The 16,761-nt window shown below is 39.4% G+C and overlaps 2 protein-coding genes across 4 annotated transcripts in view; both read left to right on the forward strand.

Moving 5' to 3' along the window:
- Positions 1 to 2,926, forward strand: part of LOC117956555 — a 31,897-nt gene extending 28,971 nt beyond the window's left edge. For both annotated transcript variants that reach the window (XM_034891656.1, XM_034891658.1), the window contains exons 46-49: positions 164 to 221; positions 307 to 363; positions 473 to 565; positions 970 to 2,926. In XM_034891656.1, the coding sequence (XP_034747547.1) occupies positions 164 to 221; positions 307 to 363; positions 473 to 565; positions 970 to 2,885 (2,124 nt within the window). In that variant the 3' untranslated portion in view covers positions 2,886 to 2,926. The remainder of the gene's footprint in view (positions 1 to 163; positions 222 to 306; positions 364 to 472; positions 566 to 969) is intronic.
- Positions 2,927 to 6,791: 3,865 nt separating this feature from the next.
- Positions 6,792 to 16,346, forward strand: LOC117956556. 2 transcript variants are annotated; one of them, XM_034891659.1, is made up of 12 exons: positions 6,792 to 6,947; positions 10,625 to 10,671; positions 10,760 to 10,837; positions 10,926 to 11,068; positions 11,160 to 11,282; positions 11,379 to 11,436; positions 11,567 to 11,854; positions 12,599 to 12,735; positions 12,851 to 12,967; positions 13,116 to 13,173; positions 13,736 to 13,801; positions 13,906 to 16,346. In XM_034891659.1, the coding sequence occupies exons 2-12, from the start codon at positions 10,647 to 10,649 to the stop codon at positions 15,105 to 15,107; spliced, it is 2,295 nt and encodes a 764-aa protein (XP_034747550.1). In that variant the 5' UTR covers positions 6,792 to 6,947; positions 10,625 to 10,646; the 3' UTR covers positions 15,108 to 16,346. The 2 variants fall into 2 exon arrangements, with proteins under 2 accessions (XP_034747550.1, XP_034747551.1); XM_034891660.1 differs by having other exon boundaries at positions 6,806 to 6,845.
- The last annotated feature ends 415 nt before the right edge of the window (positions 16,347 to 16,761 follow it).

A 16,761-nucleotide genomic window follows, 5' to 3' on the forward strand; every position in this document is an offset into this window, starting at 1 on the left:
TTTTGGAAAAAGGCTGCAATGAAACAAAAAGTGAAAAATTTAAAGGGGTCTGAATACTTTCCGTACCCACTGTATGTATATATATATATATATATATATACACACACACACACACACACACACTCATCATGTTAATTGTTGTTGTTTGTGTCTTTAAAAAAAGGTTATAATCATGAGAAAGGATGTGTACGAGTATGTCCGGAAAGCTCCGTTCGATGAAGGTAACAGTAAGCTTATTTGTTAAGTGTACGGTGTGTATGGCTAATGGGAGTGTTTAGTATCAACTGTGCTTTTTGCTTTTTGTAGCTTTAAGAGTGGTGCAAAACATCACCAACGGCCTACCCATCTGTACTCCACTTAAAGGTGAGTCCCAGAAGCCCAGTTACAGGGTTGTTTGCCTCTCATTCTAATAAAGAGTCTACCTGGGAGGGACTATGGGTTACAAGCTATGCGTTTTGGTTTATTTTCCCAGACCAGCAGCCTGAGGCCCGGCAGAGTCCAGAAGAATCTTTTCCCATGAAGATGCAGCCAGCACAGGCACCTGAGATGGGCCACGGTGGCACAGGTTAAGGCCCACTCTTGTAAACAACATGCTTGACTGTGCAAACAAAATGTATTTTGTTACTAGAAACTTGTATGACTTGCATAACACTTGTAATTTTGCCTTGGTAATTCGCTGTTATAAATTTACAATTTGACGTGTGCATGTTTTATGGTGCCTTAATCGTTGCAACAGTGTTTATTTGTGTCTTTTAATATGCGAAGAAAATCCAAAGGAATTCTGGTGTTCACAAAATGTCTGAGCCTACTTTGTGAATTTTCTTTAATGTTTTAACCACTTTTAATAAATCTTTTTTTAAATATGTATATCATTAATCAGACTCAGAATTGGTGCTGTCTGTGCTGAAATAAATTCAGTTTTTATTTTCATGCGTTTTCTTATTCCTCCTCCTCCATTGTCTTTCTTAGGAGCAAGTCAAAAAACTGAGAAACATAATTTGGAAGAACCAGTTGCAGCTTTGGATGAGGTCAAACAAAGCACGGTCTTGAGTCGTCGGGATATGACCGGTGTCTCCTCAAAGCCTGCTACTGTTGTCTCTCATTTCCCTGGGGCTAGAGCATGTCTCAGTCCCCGAGAGGAACCAGAACCCAGATGCCCAGTCTCACAGCACCAGAGGCCTTTCCCAGAGTTAGAGGTGAAAAAGGCAGGGGGGCACTCAGAACCCCCACCTTTCTCTATTGTTAGTCCTAAAACCCAGTCAGTGTCTCCTAGAGACAAATATCTTCTAACAGGTAAAAGTGGAAAAAGAAAACAAAAGAAGAAAAAAAGGAATAGACCAGCGGTTGGATTCGTAGAAGCACTTACCAGAACTTTCACCAGTAATCCCAAACTCGAGGATCCTCTCAGTCAGCCAAACTCCCAAGTAGCTTCTGAGTCCACTTCTGTTAACCCTCCTGCAACTTCCACCCTTCTGTCTCCTAAGGACAAAGCCACAGGACCTGGATTTGATAAACCGATTGTGGACATGACAGCCTTTACACAGCTAATTGCTCTGGTGAGAGAGAAAAAGTCGGAGAAAAATCTGTCCTCTTGCACGTCCATTCCAGGTTACAGGGAGACTACGAACTCCTGCGTTAACAATTCATCTGAAAATGGTATGAAAAGAAGATGGGATCCAAAATCTTTGCAGACTACAGCTAAAATGGGCAAAATAACAACAGGGGATTTAAAGAGCCATCCATCCTGTGCTAACTCAGCAGAGAGGGTTTCAACAGCAGCTCCAGTGATCTTGGGCGGCGAGAACCAACCCTTCAGCCCTAATGCCGACTTTGTTTGCTTGGCCAAGAACTCATCTCTTGAGGGCTCCGTTTTAACAAATGGCAACCTTTTGCTCGGAGCGACAGAAGCCAATGCAGTCATTACCGGGTTTCCTTCTGCCAGCACTGCTGACCCCAGTGGCCCACAACGCCAGAGGAGCGTCGATGCTCAGAGCACCTCTGGAAACAAGAGCCAGTTAAACCCTAGTTCCATCAACTGTGAAGTCACTCACGCTGACCCAGGAACGAGACCACAAGCAAGAGGTTACACAGAGACTGACAACACTGGGGTCCGTCAGTTGCCCATTAACACAATTGTAACGGTCAGGCACACCCCCCATCAGCAGCAGTTTATGGTTGGCTATAAAGGACTGGAGGACCACACTGAGGTGAACAGGGTCAATCGGGTCACTCGCATCATCTCCCCAGTTGGACCAGTAAACCTCAGTGATGCTTCAGTAGGATATGGTCAGTGCAGCCAGATGGCCTATGTCATAAATGGACAGTCAGGTTATTTTTCTTCTGAGGCTGTTAGAAGTTACACAACACCCAACAACCCTCCGGTATACAGTGGGAGTTCCTACCAATGTGAGGGGCGCTCTACAAGGGAGTTCTATCCAAGCCGGATTTACCCAGAGCAGGAAGCAAACCACTTCAGGATGCAATCAATTGGACGCGGGTTAGCAGCTCCACCGGTCCCAGAAAGGGTAAGGCTGAGCATGCAGCAGTATTCCTCATGGACATGTGCATCCCTGGCTGCTGGAGATGGCAGAGGGACCAATGATGCTGCCTATGTAGGCGCTGTTCCATTCCCAAATCCAGTCAACAATCCAGAAATATCGAGTTACCTGAATGAATATAGCACCAGCAGTATTGCTCCAACTCGGTACAGCAACCACATAGCACCGAACAACACGCCTCACTTTTACCTTAACCCTCCAGTCATTAACAATCCTGCTACAGCCAATGTTGAGCTCAGTTCTCAGGCATCTACAAACTCCTTTTTTGCTTCTGGCACAGAGTTTTTAGTTGGAGCTCCCTCTGTGGTCCATGTCACTCGTCCGTGAAACTAACAGTAACCCCATGTGAACAATCAAACCCAAGCTATTTTACTCAAGTTAGACCACAGTGGGGAAGATGTATCAAATTGCTTTAAGTTCCTGCAACACCCTAAAAAAAAAGTTTTAATAGTCTTTAATTCTTTATGGTTTTTGTGTTGGAGTAGTAACCGGCTACTGTTATGTGAGCATATGAAGCTTCTTTTAAGTTTTTACCATGTCTAATTGTTGTATTTTTATGTTCATGCTATTTTTTTTGTATATATTTCCTGTAAAATGCTATTATTCTGTTAAATGTGAAATATAAATTGTATAGTTCTTCCATAAATTGGTCTTAAATTCCCATTTTGTGTTTTTTTTTGTCAAGAAATTACTTTTATAAAGAAGATTGAATCTTAACGGGTCACTCTTCAACCCCTCTACAACTCTTGATAGCTCTAATTTACGACTGCTTTCACAGATCAGAACCCATCTGATAAGGGCTGGTCTGGTAAAGCAAGACTAGATAAGGGCCAACACCCTCACAATGCAGGGTGGTGCCCTGCTATCTTCATCAGGGGCTACTCTTGGACCCAGGGAACAAAGAAACTGAATGTTTTATACAAATTGGATGTATATCAATTAATACAGTCATCCACTTGGTGGTCTCCTATGTTCCCACAAGTTAATCCATCTAACATTTATGGCATTATTTGGTACACCTTAGTCCTCATTCATTAATTACCTACCACTGTATTAAAGGCTTCAGTCATTACATTTATTCACTGGTTAATAGTTGTCATTATTTGTTCAATATTTAATTAAAGAATTTGATCAGTATGATTCTAATTTTTAGTGAGTATGTGCACGTTAGTCAACACATCTGTAAATTCTCAAAATGTGTCGGGTCAGACGGGCCCAGGTTTGTTTAAGTTAGTTATCCCCCTAGGTTTATTAAGTATAAAATCCACAGAGGTCAAGACATTGTTGGCTGTTCAACAGACAAGGAACAGACACAAATGCTTGAACACAAACCTGCCAACTTCATAAATCCTGCAAAATAAAGACTGCATTTAAAGAGATGTTGTAATCAACATATTTGTATTGTTCATTGTATTGCTGTGAGAAAACCAACTGCAGAGACTTTAACCTTAAATGTAGAAAAACTGCACTTCTTCACCTCTATACGCCCATACTCAAATGTACACCAAGCTACACTAAATTAGGCCTAGAGCGGTTTTGCTTCAGTTTATTTGCAAAACCATTTGCATCCAAACTATTGTTATAGTATTTGGGTTTTAGTATTTCTGTATTTCATGTGTTAATCATGAAAGCAGAGTGAGTTTGCGAAGAGCACAGGATGTACTCCTGAGGGCAGAGCTCATAATGTGGGGGAGATGCCGGGCCAGACCAGAGATAAGAAGAAAAGCTACTAATAGCAAGAACCAAATAACTAACTTGACTCCCGACTCCTTTGAAAAGACACTGTTGTGAACAATCTTCAGTCATTTTCTGTACTTATGTGCTGTAAACGGACTTTACTTGCTAACGAACTTTAAGAAAATTCAAGCCATTTTTTTTCTCCATTCAATGATAAACAATTATCCAAACAGAAAGTTATTCCCACAGCAGCAGAGCACATCCTCAAGGTCCAGTTATCCGTACAATGTGATATCAGGAGGCAAGCACATCCTCAAGGTCTCTCTAATCAGAACTGCCTGTTATTCTGCATCTCCCAACACAAAGTTGGCCATGTGTGAAGACCATGACAGAAAAAAACATCCATTCTTTCACATGTACATTTCCTAATAACAAATATTTAATTTCCACCAGATTTGTAGAGCACTTTTCAACATCAATGCACTGCAAGGTGATTTACATAGGACACAAAGGCAATAAGAAAGGATATAAAAGAAACAAGCCAATATAAAAATATGATTTTAAAAATACTAACACAAATAAAATAAACAGGAGAATAGAAATTACAATGTAGCTTCATTCAGAATTTCTATTTCTGGAATAATACTGATCAAAAGTCATGACTTCAAACAAACAAGTGTGTGTTTGCGTGCGTGCGTGGTGTAGCCTGAACTTACCCCCCTAATGTCCCAAGTCACAAACTGCTATTGACCTAATTTTAGTGGTGGAATGTATCTAAGTACATTTACTCAAGTACTGTACTTAAGTACATTTTTTGTATATTATTTGAGTTTTTGCTGCTTTTTACTACTGCTTCACTAAAATTCAGAGGGAAATGTTGTACGTTTTTCTCCACTACATTTATTTGACAGTTTAAGGGAATTTAGTTACTTCAGATTTAGATTATTAAAAAACATCAAAATAAATATGAGGTATTATTATAAGTTAAAGTTAGACCTTATTCATCCCATTCACAAGCTAACGTGGAAGAAAATAGTAGTATTACGCTGAATCCCATTTCTCCATCTCACCCCCACCCCTTACCCTTAGCCCTTGGCCCTTGAAAGCAAGGGGTAAGGGCTTGGGGTGGAAACATCCCCCTATGAAATGTGACACCATCTCTTTAATTTCATCTTTGTGTATCCGGATTGAATGAAGTGTCTGCCTTTCTAGCTCTGTATAGAGAGAAGCTATTTTACATCGATTAGCTTATCTCTGTGACTGTAGTCTCGCATTGCCAGACCTTCCTCCAATTAAACCCTTTGTTGAATTGTGTGGAGAGCAAAGGCTACACCTAATGTTTAGCCTGCTGTTTCCTGTAACCCTCTTGTCCAGAAACTTGTCATGTCAGAATTACACAGCTTTGTTGTGAACTTTGGTCTCCACTGCACAAAACTAATCTGAACTAGCAACAGAATTGGACCTAAAAGATTGTATCCTTTCTACACTAACGTTCCGTGGCAGTATAAAAATTAGGGCCAAGTTTACCAGCTACTATTTGAATTGGACAACTCTGCATAATGAGTAGGCTAGTTTTACTTTTTGAACTTGTAATAGAAAATGTTATGATTATGAAATGTTTCTTACTTGAAACAAGAACACACGACCACTGTGGTGTTAAAAAATTGCATGTTATATTTGTAACTTTTTACATACATAACTTTTTCTCTGATCAGTGTTAAAACTGTTTGCATAACTGCTGTTGACATTTGATATCCGGGAGCCACTGTCTTGTCCTTGTCTGGAGCACGGTGCGACGGTGAGGCGCCCCTGGCCTGTGAGAAACTATCACCATTACTGCTTTGTTGTGACTGTGTGATTTATCTCATTCCACACTGTATTACAAAGGCTGCTGTATTTTTCTTTACTGATGCTGTGAGTACTGTCAAAACTGACCTATTTGCAAGTAAACAGAACCTTATTATAACTTAAGTGGTTCCTGTCTATTTTTGATAGTAAAATTATTCTAACAGGTAACTAAGAACAAAGGGAAAACGTTTTATTTTTTTATTGTGTCAGCATCTGCTTAATAGACACTGATTGTATTGTGGTTTGACCCAAGGTCATGAAGAAGACGTGTTCAGGCTGTAGGACCAGGATGGCTGCGAGACATTATCACACCTAGACACAGGCGCTCAGGCAGTTACTGCCAGCTTGGTATTAGCGTTTTTGGCAGTTTCCTGTCTGAGTATTCTGATTTCTGTGTATGAAGAATGCTGAAATTCTGCATGTCTTTGGAGCGCTCTTTTGCTGCACTCTGTAGTAACCAGCTGTCCACTCCCGAGCAATTATATTTGTAACCTGATGTCAGGTGAAAGTGTTGTTTCTGCTTGAAAGAAATAAAACAAACAAAAACAGTTGGATTTTCCTCATCTTTATTGCTCAAGACGTCTTTACTCCCCCTGCTGAACAACACACTTCCATTATATTTTAATGCTAATACCTTTCAACTTTAACTCTTGCTTATATTAACACACACACACACACACACACACACACACACACACACACACTGAGCGACAAACTAAGATAACTTCTTGCGCCGCCCACTTCCTCTTGGAACAAACGTGGGTGAGTGAGCGAATTCAGATTTCGAATAACGTTTACTTGGGAACTAGCTAGCTAGTTAGTTAGTTAGCAAAAACGAGTCGGACACTAACGTTAACTTTCTCGGTAAGTTAATTTAATGTTTCGGTAGGAAGTATGTTGTCTTTAATGTACCGTTAACTTTCGAGTAATTTAGCAGCTAGCTAACGTGAGCTGACAGTTAACTGCAGTCAGCGGCTGTTAGGGAACACATTTAATGTGAGTAGCGTAGTTAGGTATAAGTTAACCGGAGGATTGTCATTCCCCGGATATTCGTTTTCGACTGACCCCCCACCATTCAGTATCTTCAATAAAATTTGACGTTACATTACTAGTGAAGCTATGTTGAGGACAGTTTAGGACACTGTATCGAAAAAAATCACAATGGTATTTGTTGTCGCTGCTGATTTACGTGCAAAAACAACACTTAAATCAAATTAGCGCTACATTGCTCAGGCTGGTGACAGCTAGCTAGACTAATGGACATTTTTCAGGAAAGGAATTCACCATAAAAATACCTTTTTAAAAAAAAAAAAAAAAAAAAAAAAAAGACAGGCTGCTACTTTCTATATTTTTCTCGTAACTTTAAAGGGTGGATCTTGAAGGGTTTCACTGCCTGCAAACGGACTCCCTTGGCTTTAAACAGTGTGATGATATTGCAGCGCCATCTGGTGGTGTATTGAATTCAAAGACATAGTTTATAGTATATTGTATGTCTGTGGTCATTTTATCCCAGTGCCCCATTTACACGTGGTATTAAAATCCGATCTGAGTGATCAAATCATAAGTGTACAGCTCTAGGTACATGTGCTCCTACTTGGCAGTAAAAATAAGTTAAAATCCGCTCATAAGCTCAATACTCCGAAAAATACTTTAATAAGGCACACGTTTCAGCCAACAATCTGGCCTTCCTCAGGTGTATTTGATTGCAATGACCCTTATCTGTTGTCACCACATGGTCAAAGGTCATTTGATATGTGAAAAATAACATAGTGATAATAGGCAGACATAGATATACATACTAATACTTTCCAGATTGGGCAAGTAAGATTACAAAATAATAACCTTAGTTTTTTACTTAACGGATGACGCATGTAGTTTAAAGCCAAAAGACTCAACCGGGTGTGACTCTGGAAAATATAATTTAAATTCTTCGCACAACAATTTAAGATGGAGAAACATTATTTCAAAAGGTGACTTGAAAATTTACAAAAAAGATCAAACCCAGCAGTTTAGGGCTTGTTATGGTGACAAAACCCTGGTAGTATAATGTGTATAATGAGTGCGCTTGTGTTCTCATTCCATGCTCTATCTGCAAATAAAAACATAGGGTACATTTCCATTTTCATAGTCTGGTCGTGCCTATGCGACGTCTTAAAAACGCTTGTTTTATTGTCCACTGCTAAGAAACTTTACTGCTCTCTTTTTCTACTCCATTTCCCCTCACACAGCCTCTACGCTAACCACAGACACCACTTACTGTGCACCTTGCTCAACCAATCACTAAATTCACTCACTTAACGGTGCGTTACCATTCTCGCTTTTACTTACATTAGGGCTGGCCTAATCTTTAGCTTTACGTTAATTAGCTAATGTTATAGACCAAGCATTAGCTACTTGCTTGTCAACCAGCACCTTAACAGTAGGCTAGGTACCAAAGCACTTTTCCTCTTCGGGCCACCATTGAAATCATTTAATATCAGTATCAATATACCAGTATCGGTTTCGCCTCCAATACTGCATAAAACGCTGGTATCGGGACTGGAGTTTATACATCCGATCGATCCAATACCACGTCAATTTTTTAAATTTATGTTCTTTTTCCGTTTGTAACTGACTGCCAAACTGGATGATAAAAGACAGTTCTGTGGCATTCGTGTTTCATGTTTGTGTTTGTTCATGTTTCACGAAGATTTTAACCTGAGCCAGACCAACAACCAAGATAGAAGTCTTATCACATCCATACATGGATAGTAGTACACAGTTGTTAAAACATATTAAAATATATGTTTGGGATCAGTACTCGGTATCGGCCAATACGCAGGTTCAGGCATTGGTATCGGGAAGTAAAAAATCGAATTGGACCATCTTTACTTATGAGTGCAGAATTGACTGTTGATCATACTTCAACTGGTTTTTAAGCAGTAGATTACACCCATAGTTACAAAACACACACTCAGTAAACATATAAATATTTTTATCATGACAGTCATGTGACTCTCAAACGCATCATGCGCTTCACCCACAGGCACTTCCTGTTCTTGCAAGGTCACTCAGCCCTTCTGATCTCTATCATGCACGGATTAAGTTGTATTAAAGTTTCATGCAACCGTTTGTATAATATTTCCAACAGTATTATTTGAATAAGAATTTTTATTTTCTTATTTATGGTTCTATTAAATTCTTTGTACTGTTGAGCAATGCAAAAATGTCTATTTTGAAAATGTTTTATTTTTGTAAAATATTAAGTTATTTATAAAACAACATTGCACATTTTTCATGTATTTTTTACATTCATTTAACTTCATGTCTGAAATGTTTAGTATTTTGTGCATTTTTCTTGATAATTAAGCAACTAGACTCATGATACCATTGGATTGCAATTGCAGTATAGGTGACTCTTTCTCCTAATCGTGCAATCCCTGATAATAAACAATACATGGTTCACAATACCGATAATATCCTGATACAGCAATTCCGTGGTAATCAATATATTGCTAGATAACCCTATATTGATTACATCACAATATCTGTGTAACTTTGAATACAAAGTGCTAGTGAAAAGGTTTAGTGTTAAGTGCGATGGTTTTCTTTATTTTCTCTCTTTGAAAACGGCACAGTTCTGCAGCAGAAGTTTATCAGTCTGTAAATTAAAATTACAGAAGTATAGAGCAACTATGGGTCCAGTCTTAAACATGGCTGGGGCATCTGGGATTTTCCTCAAACTGCTTGCCGCCATCCCGATGAAAGCCTCTTCCTCTTCGGCTAATTAACTAAAGTTCAAGTTTCCCTCATTTGTGATTTAAGCGCCACCTCAAGGAGCAATGAATTAGCGGCGCTGGGAGCAGGAGAACTTTTTAGATTGCCTTATTTGATTAATTAAGATTTTGATCATTGTTGCTAGCGTATTGATTCTTGTAGCGCACAAAGAAGATAACGATACATTGCTGTATGTACGTAGATTGTGTTCCACCCTAGCGCTTACATAAATCATACATTAGAAATGTGCAATGACTTATAAAAAAGCATGACATGATGTGCACAACATTGGCAGTAGCCAGAAAAATACAGGTTTACCCTGCCCATTTCCAATTTTTCCTTTACGTCTTCATGCTATTTTAGGAAAAACTTAAATAGTTCCGACAAGGCTTGAATGATAAATCATCATAAAGTCTCAATCTCAATTCACCTGTTGGAAATTTAATTTTTAAATAAATTTGACTCTCCTTTTATTTTACGAGCCAGCTGCATCACAAGCACTAAACCTTTCTTCTGAGTTTTAAACATAGACTGTATAAAATAGGTTTGAAGTGCTGCACTGCTCTCCCTTCTAGGTTCTCACAAAGTTTAGGGCTTCACCCTCAGCCATGGACAAAGCGCCTTTAGTCATGTGATTCACTCTTCGTGGGGAAAAAGATTGGGGCAGAGAATCGTGAAGTCAATTCTAAGCTAAAACGATCGTGATTCCTATTTTTCCTTGAATTGTGCAGGCCTAGTTCAGGCATCTCTGACTCACTGCAAGCTCTAACTCCAACTGTATGCAGGTGGTGATTCTACAGCTGCATCATGCAGCCGGCTGAAGCACAAAAAGGTATGACTTTTACTCTTGCATGTGGACTACTATCATGCTAATGCCATTTCCCTGTGATTTATTTTTCTGATTACTTCTCTAATTTTAGGATTTTCTAAAAAAAGCCAGCTGTTTGATTCTCTGAAGGTGTATCTGAACAACAAGAACCGACTACAACCCATTATTGGTCTGTAGTAACAAATCCATATTGTGTGTGTATATGTTGTGTGTGTCCTGTGTAAATTGAAATAATTGGTCATTTTATGTACATTTAGGCCTGGGCAGTATTGTAGAATGTGTGAAAGCGGGTACACACAACAGAGAAGTATTGTACCTGTGTGAGGTCTGTGTGTGTCGCCTTAGTAAAGCCGACATGCGGAACCACATTATGGGAAGTCTCCACAGATACAGCTACATTGTAAGTAGCACTATAAAAAGAAGTCATGATGGCAAGTTTTGTGTGCTGCCTTGGACGGACTGTGGTTTATTCCCGGGTGTTGTGTTGACAGAAAGCCTGGCACCCCCACTTAATGTCTGAATGGAGGGAGATGTCTGACCTGTCTAATCTGGCCTGGCCGCTGATGGAGATGGCCAAGGCACTTGAGGAAAAAGAGGGACCTGGAGATGTCCAGGTATGCTATAATGACCGTGTATGTCTTTGTTTCTTGTTGCAAACAGATGAGTGTTTTTGATACAAGTACTCACAGGTTTTGCTCCTTCATGTTAAGTGGTTAGAGTTTGAAGACGCTTTATTCCAGAAGATGGCAACACACAGTGAGAATGACGGTCAGTGACTATTCACTTGTTTAGAATAGTGGTTCTCAACCCCTTTCCACCCCTACAATCCCACCCTGTCACTTTTCACTCTTTTGTGTCATAATTTCCATGTGTACATGTCTCTTTTTTTACTCCACAGCAGTAACTCTGATAACTATCTTAAAAGATGGGCAGGGCCAGGGTAACCCTGAGACCACATCTGTGCAGCAGGAGCCCCATCCCATTCAATCGCAGAGGATTGTACTGGCTTCCAAGAACCAACAAAGACCGTCCAAGAAATCCCTTGAGACCTCAGCAGAGACAAACAGAACTATAGCTTTTATCAAATCAGAAGACTTGTTAAAGAACCCATCTCCTGAACCATCTGTGCTACCGGAGAACGGCCACAGCTTTCTTGATGGCTACACAGGAACCAAGCCTCTTATTGGTGAGCACAGATAAAGAGAAGCAACAGAAGCTATAAAACACAGAAAATGTCAATGTTATGTCATCCTGATTGAAGGTACACATTTACAGGCAGTTGTAGGATAAGACATTTCCGCAGATATTAAGTGTTCTAATGCACTTTATAAAAATGAAACAGAATGATTGTTACTGCACCATAACCAATGATGAATGCTGGCCACACCAGTAATTCACAGTAGATCTTCTGGTGAGAATTCTATTAATGGGTGCTACTACATACATTATGGATCATTTGAAGGAATATTTCAGCGTGTTAGGAAATATGTTTATTCCTATTCTCGATGAAAAGATCAGTACAACCTTTATGTCCGTTTGGTAAATATGTAGCTTAGCTTATTTCTTGACTAGGACTTCAAATGTCAGAGCGTCTCCATTGATTGCCTGGAAACATACTTCCCAAAAGACTATTACACATCCGCTGTAAAATGGCAACATGTCATTTTTACACTTTGATTTTTACAAATCAAAGCAATAAAACATGTTATGTAGTGAGCTTAAGAAATACCTGTAGGTGGATATTGTTACCTTTGGGCAGAGCCATGCTGCATGTTTCACTGTTTTCAGTCTTCGTGCGAAGCTAACCGGCTGCCGTCTGTAGCTACATGTTTACCGTTACAGGCCTGAGAGAGGTATTGATCTGATCTAACTTGTGGCTATTGCTGTGAATATTGCTTGAAAAGAAGCTGCTTATGCATGTTTGCACCAGGTCTTTTCCGCGTCGTTGAATGTAGAAGTGACGACGGCCACACACACTGTTTCCTGTGTCACTGCTGCCGCATCAGATCCAACGAAAAGGACATCATAGATCACCTAACCACATCTTCCCATCTCATAAACTACTTGGTCAGTTTGTTGTGGATCAATAATTGAAATGAACAAGAACACAAATCATTTACAAAAACGCATGCAGAGGGTCTAGAAAACATGCTAGGTTCAACTTGGAACCTTTTGTGTGTAGATGGAGGCTTATCCGGAGCAGGTGGAGGTAATAATGGCAGATATTAATGAAAACTATCAGCTTCTCCAATCATTGGCCAAGAAAGTGGAGCAAGAAGAGGGCAGAGGAGAGCCAAAGGTATCATATTTACTTGCTTATCCGGCCTGGGTTATGCTAACCTAGGTGTAAAATGTTATGTTTGTTACCAGAAAGTATAGTTCACTTGTACTCATCTGTCCATCCAAATGTTTAAAACATGTTAAAACAACACAAATCATGTTCCCAGGTGATAAATGCACGAGAATCCTTCTGTAACCTAATGACTGGCAAGAGTTACCACTGGTGTAAGTACAGATGCATGTACATCCACAGTTTTCCTGTTTGGCCATGAACCATTCTCCTCTTTAGCTTCAACGCTCTTCTTTTGACCTGTGATTTGTGGTGTAAGTATACAACTTTGTTAACTCTCTGTCCCCTCACACTATTACAGATTAAGTTCTGAAAGAGGTGAATATTTGACACTGCAATAAAAAAGCCAAGTTCCAGAAGGCCTTAAATTGGCTGTAAAAAAAAAAAAAAAAAGTAATGCATACAGAACCTGTAAGTCCAAGTGACCACAGACAATTCTTCGAATGGAGCAAAGTAGAAACTTACAGCCATTGTTTAAAGTTTAGGGAGTACGTTTTGACATCAATTTATACTTTGGGACCTAAATGGGCCGGGTTAAAGTTATTTTATTATCTATTGTCGTATTATTTACTCATTTCTGTCTACTTAATTCTTTATTCTCTTTATACTCCCTAAGTCTTTTATTTGTTCTCAACTTCTATGACTTTCACCCTGTGCATTTTCTTGTGTGCAAAGATTTATGTATATTTGTATACCCTTGTTGTTGTTTTTTCTCAGGTATAAAGATGCTGTGTAATGGAGGGACACATACTAACACCCAAAAGCAGAAAATAGCTGTCAAAGGTGTGTCTTTGGAAGCAACAGTGCACTTGAAGGCGGTCAAAACATGTTTCGTCTTTCAGTAATTTAATATTTTTGTAATTTCCAATTTACACTTTTTCTTTAAGGGCTACGTGAAAACAACATTTCGAATCGAGCCAGGACAGCGAAATGTACCGTGTTGCTGTCAAAGTTTGCCAAAAGGAAGGCCGCAAAGAGGAAAATGAAGGAAGTGGATAATACTGTGTTCAAGGTAAGCCTGCCTTTAACCAAAGGTTCCATGCTGCTGGAGAGGACCTCTTTCAGCATGGACAGCTTCCCTGGGTCATCTGCAAGCTCCCCTTCATACGACTCAGATCTCATTCCCTCGCCAGAATCTCAGTCACAGGACTGTGAGTTGGACGTTGATGCTGGATCATTTACAAGTAACTACACTGAACACACCTCACAACTTCAGCAAGACCTCTGTAGGGGAGATGCTGGTCAATACAGGGGACCAGAAAGAAATGTCCCAGTTGCTCAGTATCAAGAGGTGGCTGGTTATTTCAATGACAACAAATACTTATACTACAACCAGTCAGAAGACATAACTGGAACAATATACCCAAAGGTCTATGGGGACGATAATTACAAGAGACAACACAGTTCTCAAGAAAGATCAAGTAAGAGGTTTTACACAGAATGGCAAAATGAAGGCCCTCAGACACATAACGAGTGGCAGTCACCGGCTGTGTCCCACACTCAAGACTGGCCAGCTTATAACTCTTCCTACGGATGTGAGGCAGGTTGCACTGAGCAGTGGTACAATTCAACTTCGCAGAGTAAAGTTGGCACAGGAATGTCATGGGAAGAGCGACAGAACGAGACGAGCATGGATGCTACTCAACATTGTTACCAGCGACAACCTCACAATCAGTACGTGGAATGTCTTCAGACAGGCAGTGTGGGACTGCATGGTTTTTCTGATGAATTGGCTGTGCAGTCAAATGCTGCTAGGATCGGCATGCATCCTCACTTAGGAGATCCCCTTGCTCACAGTAGCAGCACTGCACCGGAGCCCAGAGTATGGTTTCCTGAGATTGAACAAAGACCATTGCAAACATACATGGAGTTTGCCATTGGTCATGTCCACGCAGTTCAACAAAGTTATATGACGCAATCCAAGGCCTATCAAGCCACCGTGCTAGACCACGGGGCGATGTCTAATCCAAATTACAATATTGGACCTAGGACAAACTCTGACCAGTGCTTTCATCATCCATTCAGCGCGGGTGAGGGTATGTCCCAGTCGAAATGCTTTCATCCCACCTTGGCAAGTTCTGTGTTATAGATCCCATTCTGACTTTGATTTCAGAGTTGCTGGTTTGTCAGATTTAACGATTTCATATAGTTCAGATGAAACAACTCCATTTATGTTTGCATATCCAAAATTGAATTATGGATGTTTCGCCACACCTCACTGAGACCACATTTTCCTAATGGTTTGGTTTCCCCATTCATTGAAATCTCACTCAGATGGATCAGCCTGGGTTCTTCACCTGCCATGGCTTTATTTTTTTTAAATAAATGCACCTGGTCTTTGCCAGAAATGGGAATCTCCTAAAGGAGGAATGTTTTGCCTGTAGTGATACAACTTTCATAGCCACTGAGTTCAGTATTCAGCTTTTATATGGCAAAATATTTCTCTATGAAACTGACAGTGAAATGGCATTTTCTTTCACTCTAATCAAAAGATTGTGGACCATTAAACTAAAAATAAGCCTAAATTGTGACATATTTCCTTGTGTGGGCTTGGCCATGAATGTATTATATGTAAAAGTGTCTTGGTTGCATCTGCTTAAAAGGCTGGTGCTTTAAAAAAAAAAGCTAGTGCTTTTTGATTTGGAAGTAGGCTATTTATGATAGACTTTTGTTATCTCAAAATTGTAAAAGTGACCCAAGAATATTAGGGATAATGAGTTGGATTAATTGGACAAGCATTTATTATTCATATATATTTATAGGTTTTACATGTATCCTAAACAAGTGAGGGTGAGACACATGCTCAGTAATATAAATCGTCAAATGTATAAACTGCATAGTAGCTGGCAGTTTTTTTCTTATAAATGTATTGTTTCAGAGCAACAATTGAGAAACTGCAAAGGTTTCAAATCCCACTGCGGCTGTGGTTTGGAGTTGTCTCTAAATATGTTGAACCTCAAATACTAATAACCTGTATTTGCTTTTTCTTTTGGAGCTTTATGTTAATGTGACTGCACATGCTGTGTACAAGCTGCTTCTGAATGTGTGATGGCCTACTTCAGGTTTGTGCTTGAATGTATTTTTTTTTTTTGGGATTACCTCTTTTTGCTTACTTTGTGTACCACTGGATAGTATATTTATGGTGTATAATGGAACTAATATCGACACTAGGTTGCTATAAACCAAATCTGAAAAATGAGCAAGTGAAAAATTGATCACCTGTTGATAATGTTAGACTAAGTAACATTATTATATATTGTATGTTTAAAGGTCAAGTTTAACAATGCAAATGCCCAATGTTGTGATGCATAATACATTTGTAAACGTCTTAGTTTCTTCATTTAGGTTTAATCATCACTGTTGTGTCCTACTTACATAAAACTATTGATTAGTAATGCTCATTACATCTGAACAGAAGTGAATTAAAGGATGGATAAGGATTTGCAGTGTCATGATTTAAAATGTTGAAGTGTCAAATTTAAGTTCACATTATGAAGGGTGGAAAAAGTTTACTGTAAGAGAGAGTTGAGACTTGTGTGTATATCTGCTGTATCTTGCGTTGGGATAACAATTGCATTTACATGTAATCCAAAAGGCAACAAAACGCAAAAGAGCGAACAAACAAAAGAGCAAGTACACAGCAAACATTGCATTATAGGGAAGCCAACTGGTTTTGTGATTTTTGTGAGGTACCAGATACTGTTGAATATGTATCGGAGAGAACGGATATTATGGCAGAAATT

Source organism: Etheostoma cragini, chromosome 14 (genome assembly GCF_013103735.1).
Source record: "Etheostoma cragini isolate CJK2018 chromosome 14, CSU_Ecrag_1.0, whole genome shotgun sequence".
In the NCBI taxonomy this organism is placed as follows: Eukaryota; Metazoa; Chordata; class Actinopteri; order Perciformes; family Percidae; genus Etheostoma; species Etheostoma cragini.

Bases quoted from the DNA above. Each gene is read 5' to 3' on its own strand.
- LOC117956556 (XM_034891659.1), top strand. From the start codon at position 10,647: ATGCAGCCGGCTGAAGCACAAAAAG. The intron at 10,672-10,759 runs GTATGACTTTTA...CTCTAATTTTAG, and splicing joins GCCGGCTGAAGCACAAAAAG to GATTTTCTAAAAAAAGCCAG. The intron at 10,838-10,925 runs GTCTGTAGTAAC...ATGTACATTTAG, and splicing joins CCGACTACAACCCATTATTG to GCCTGGGCAGTATTGTAGAA.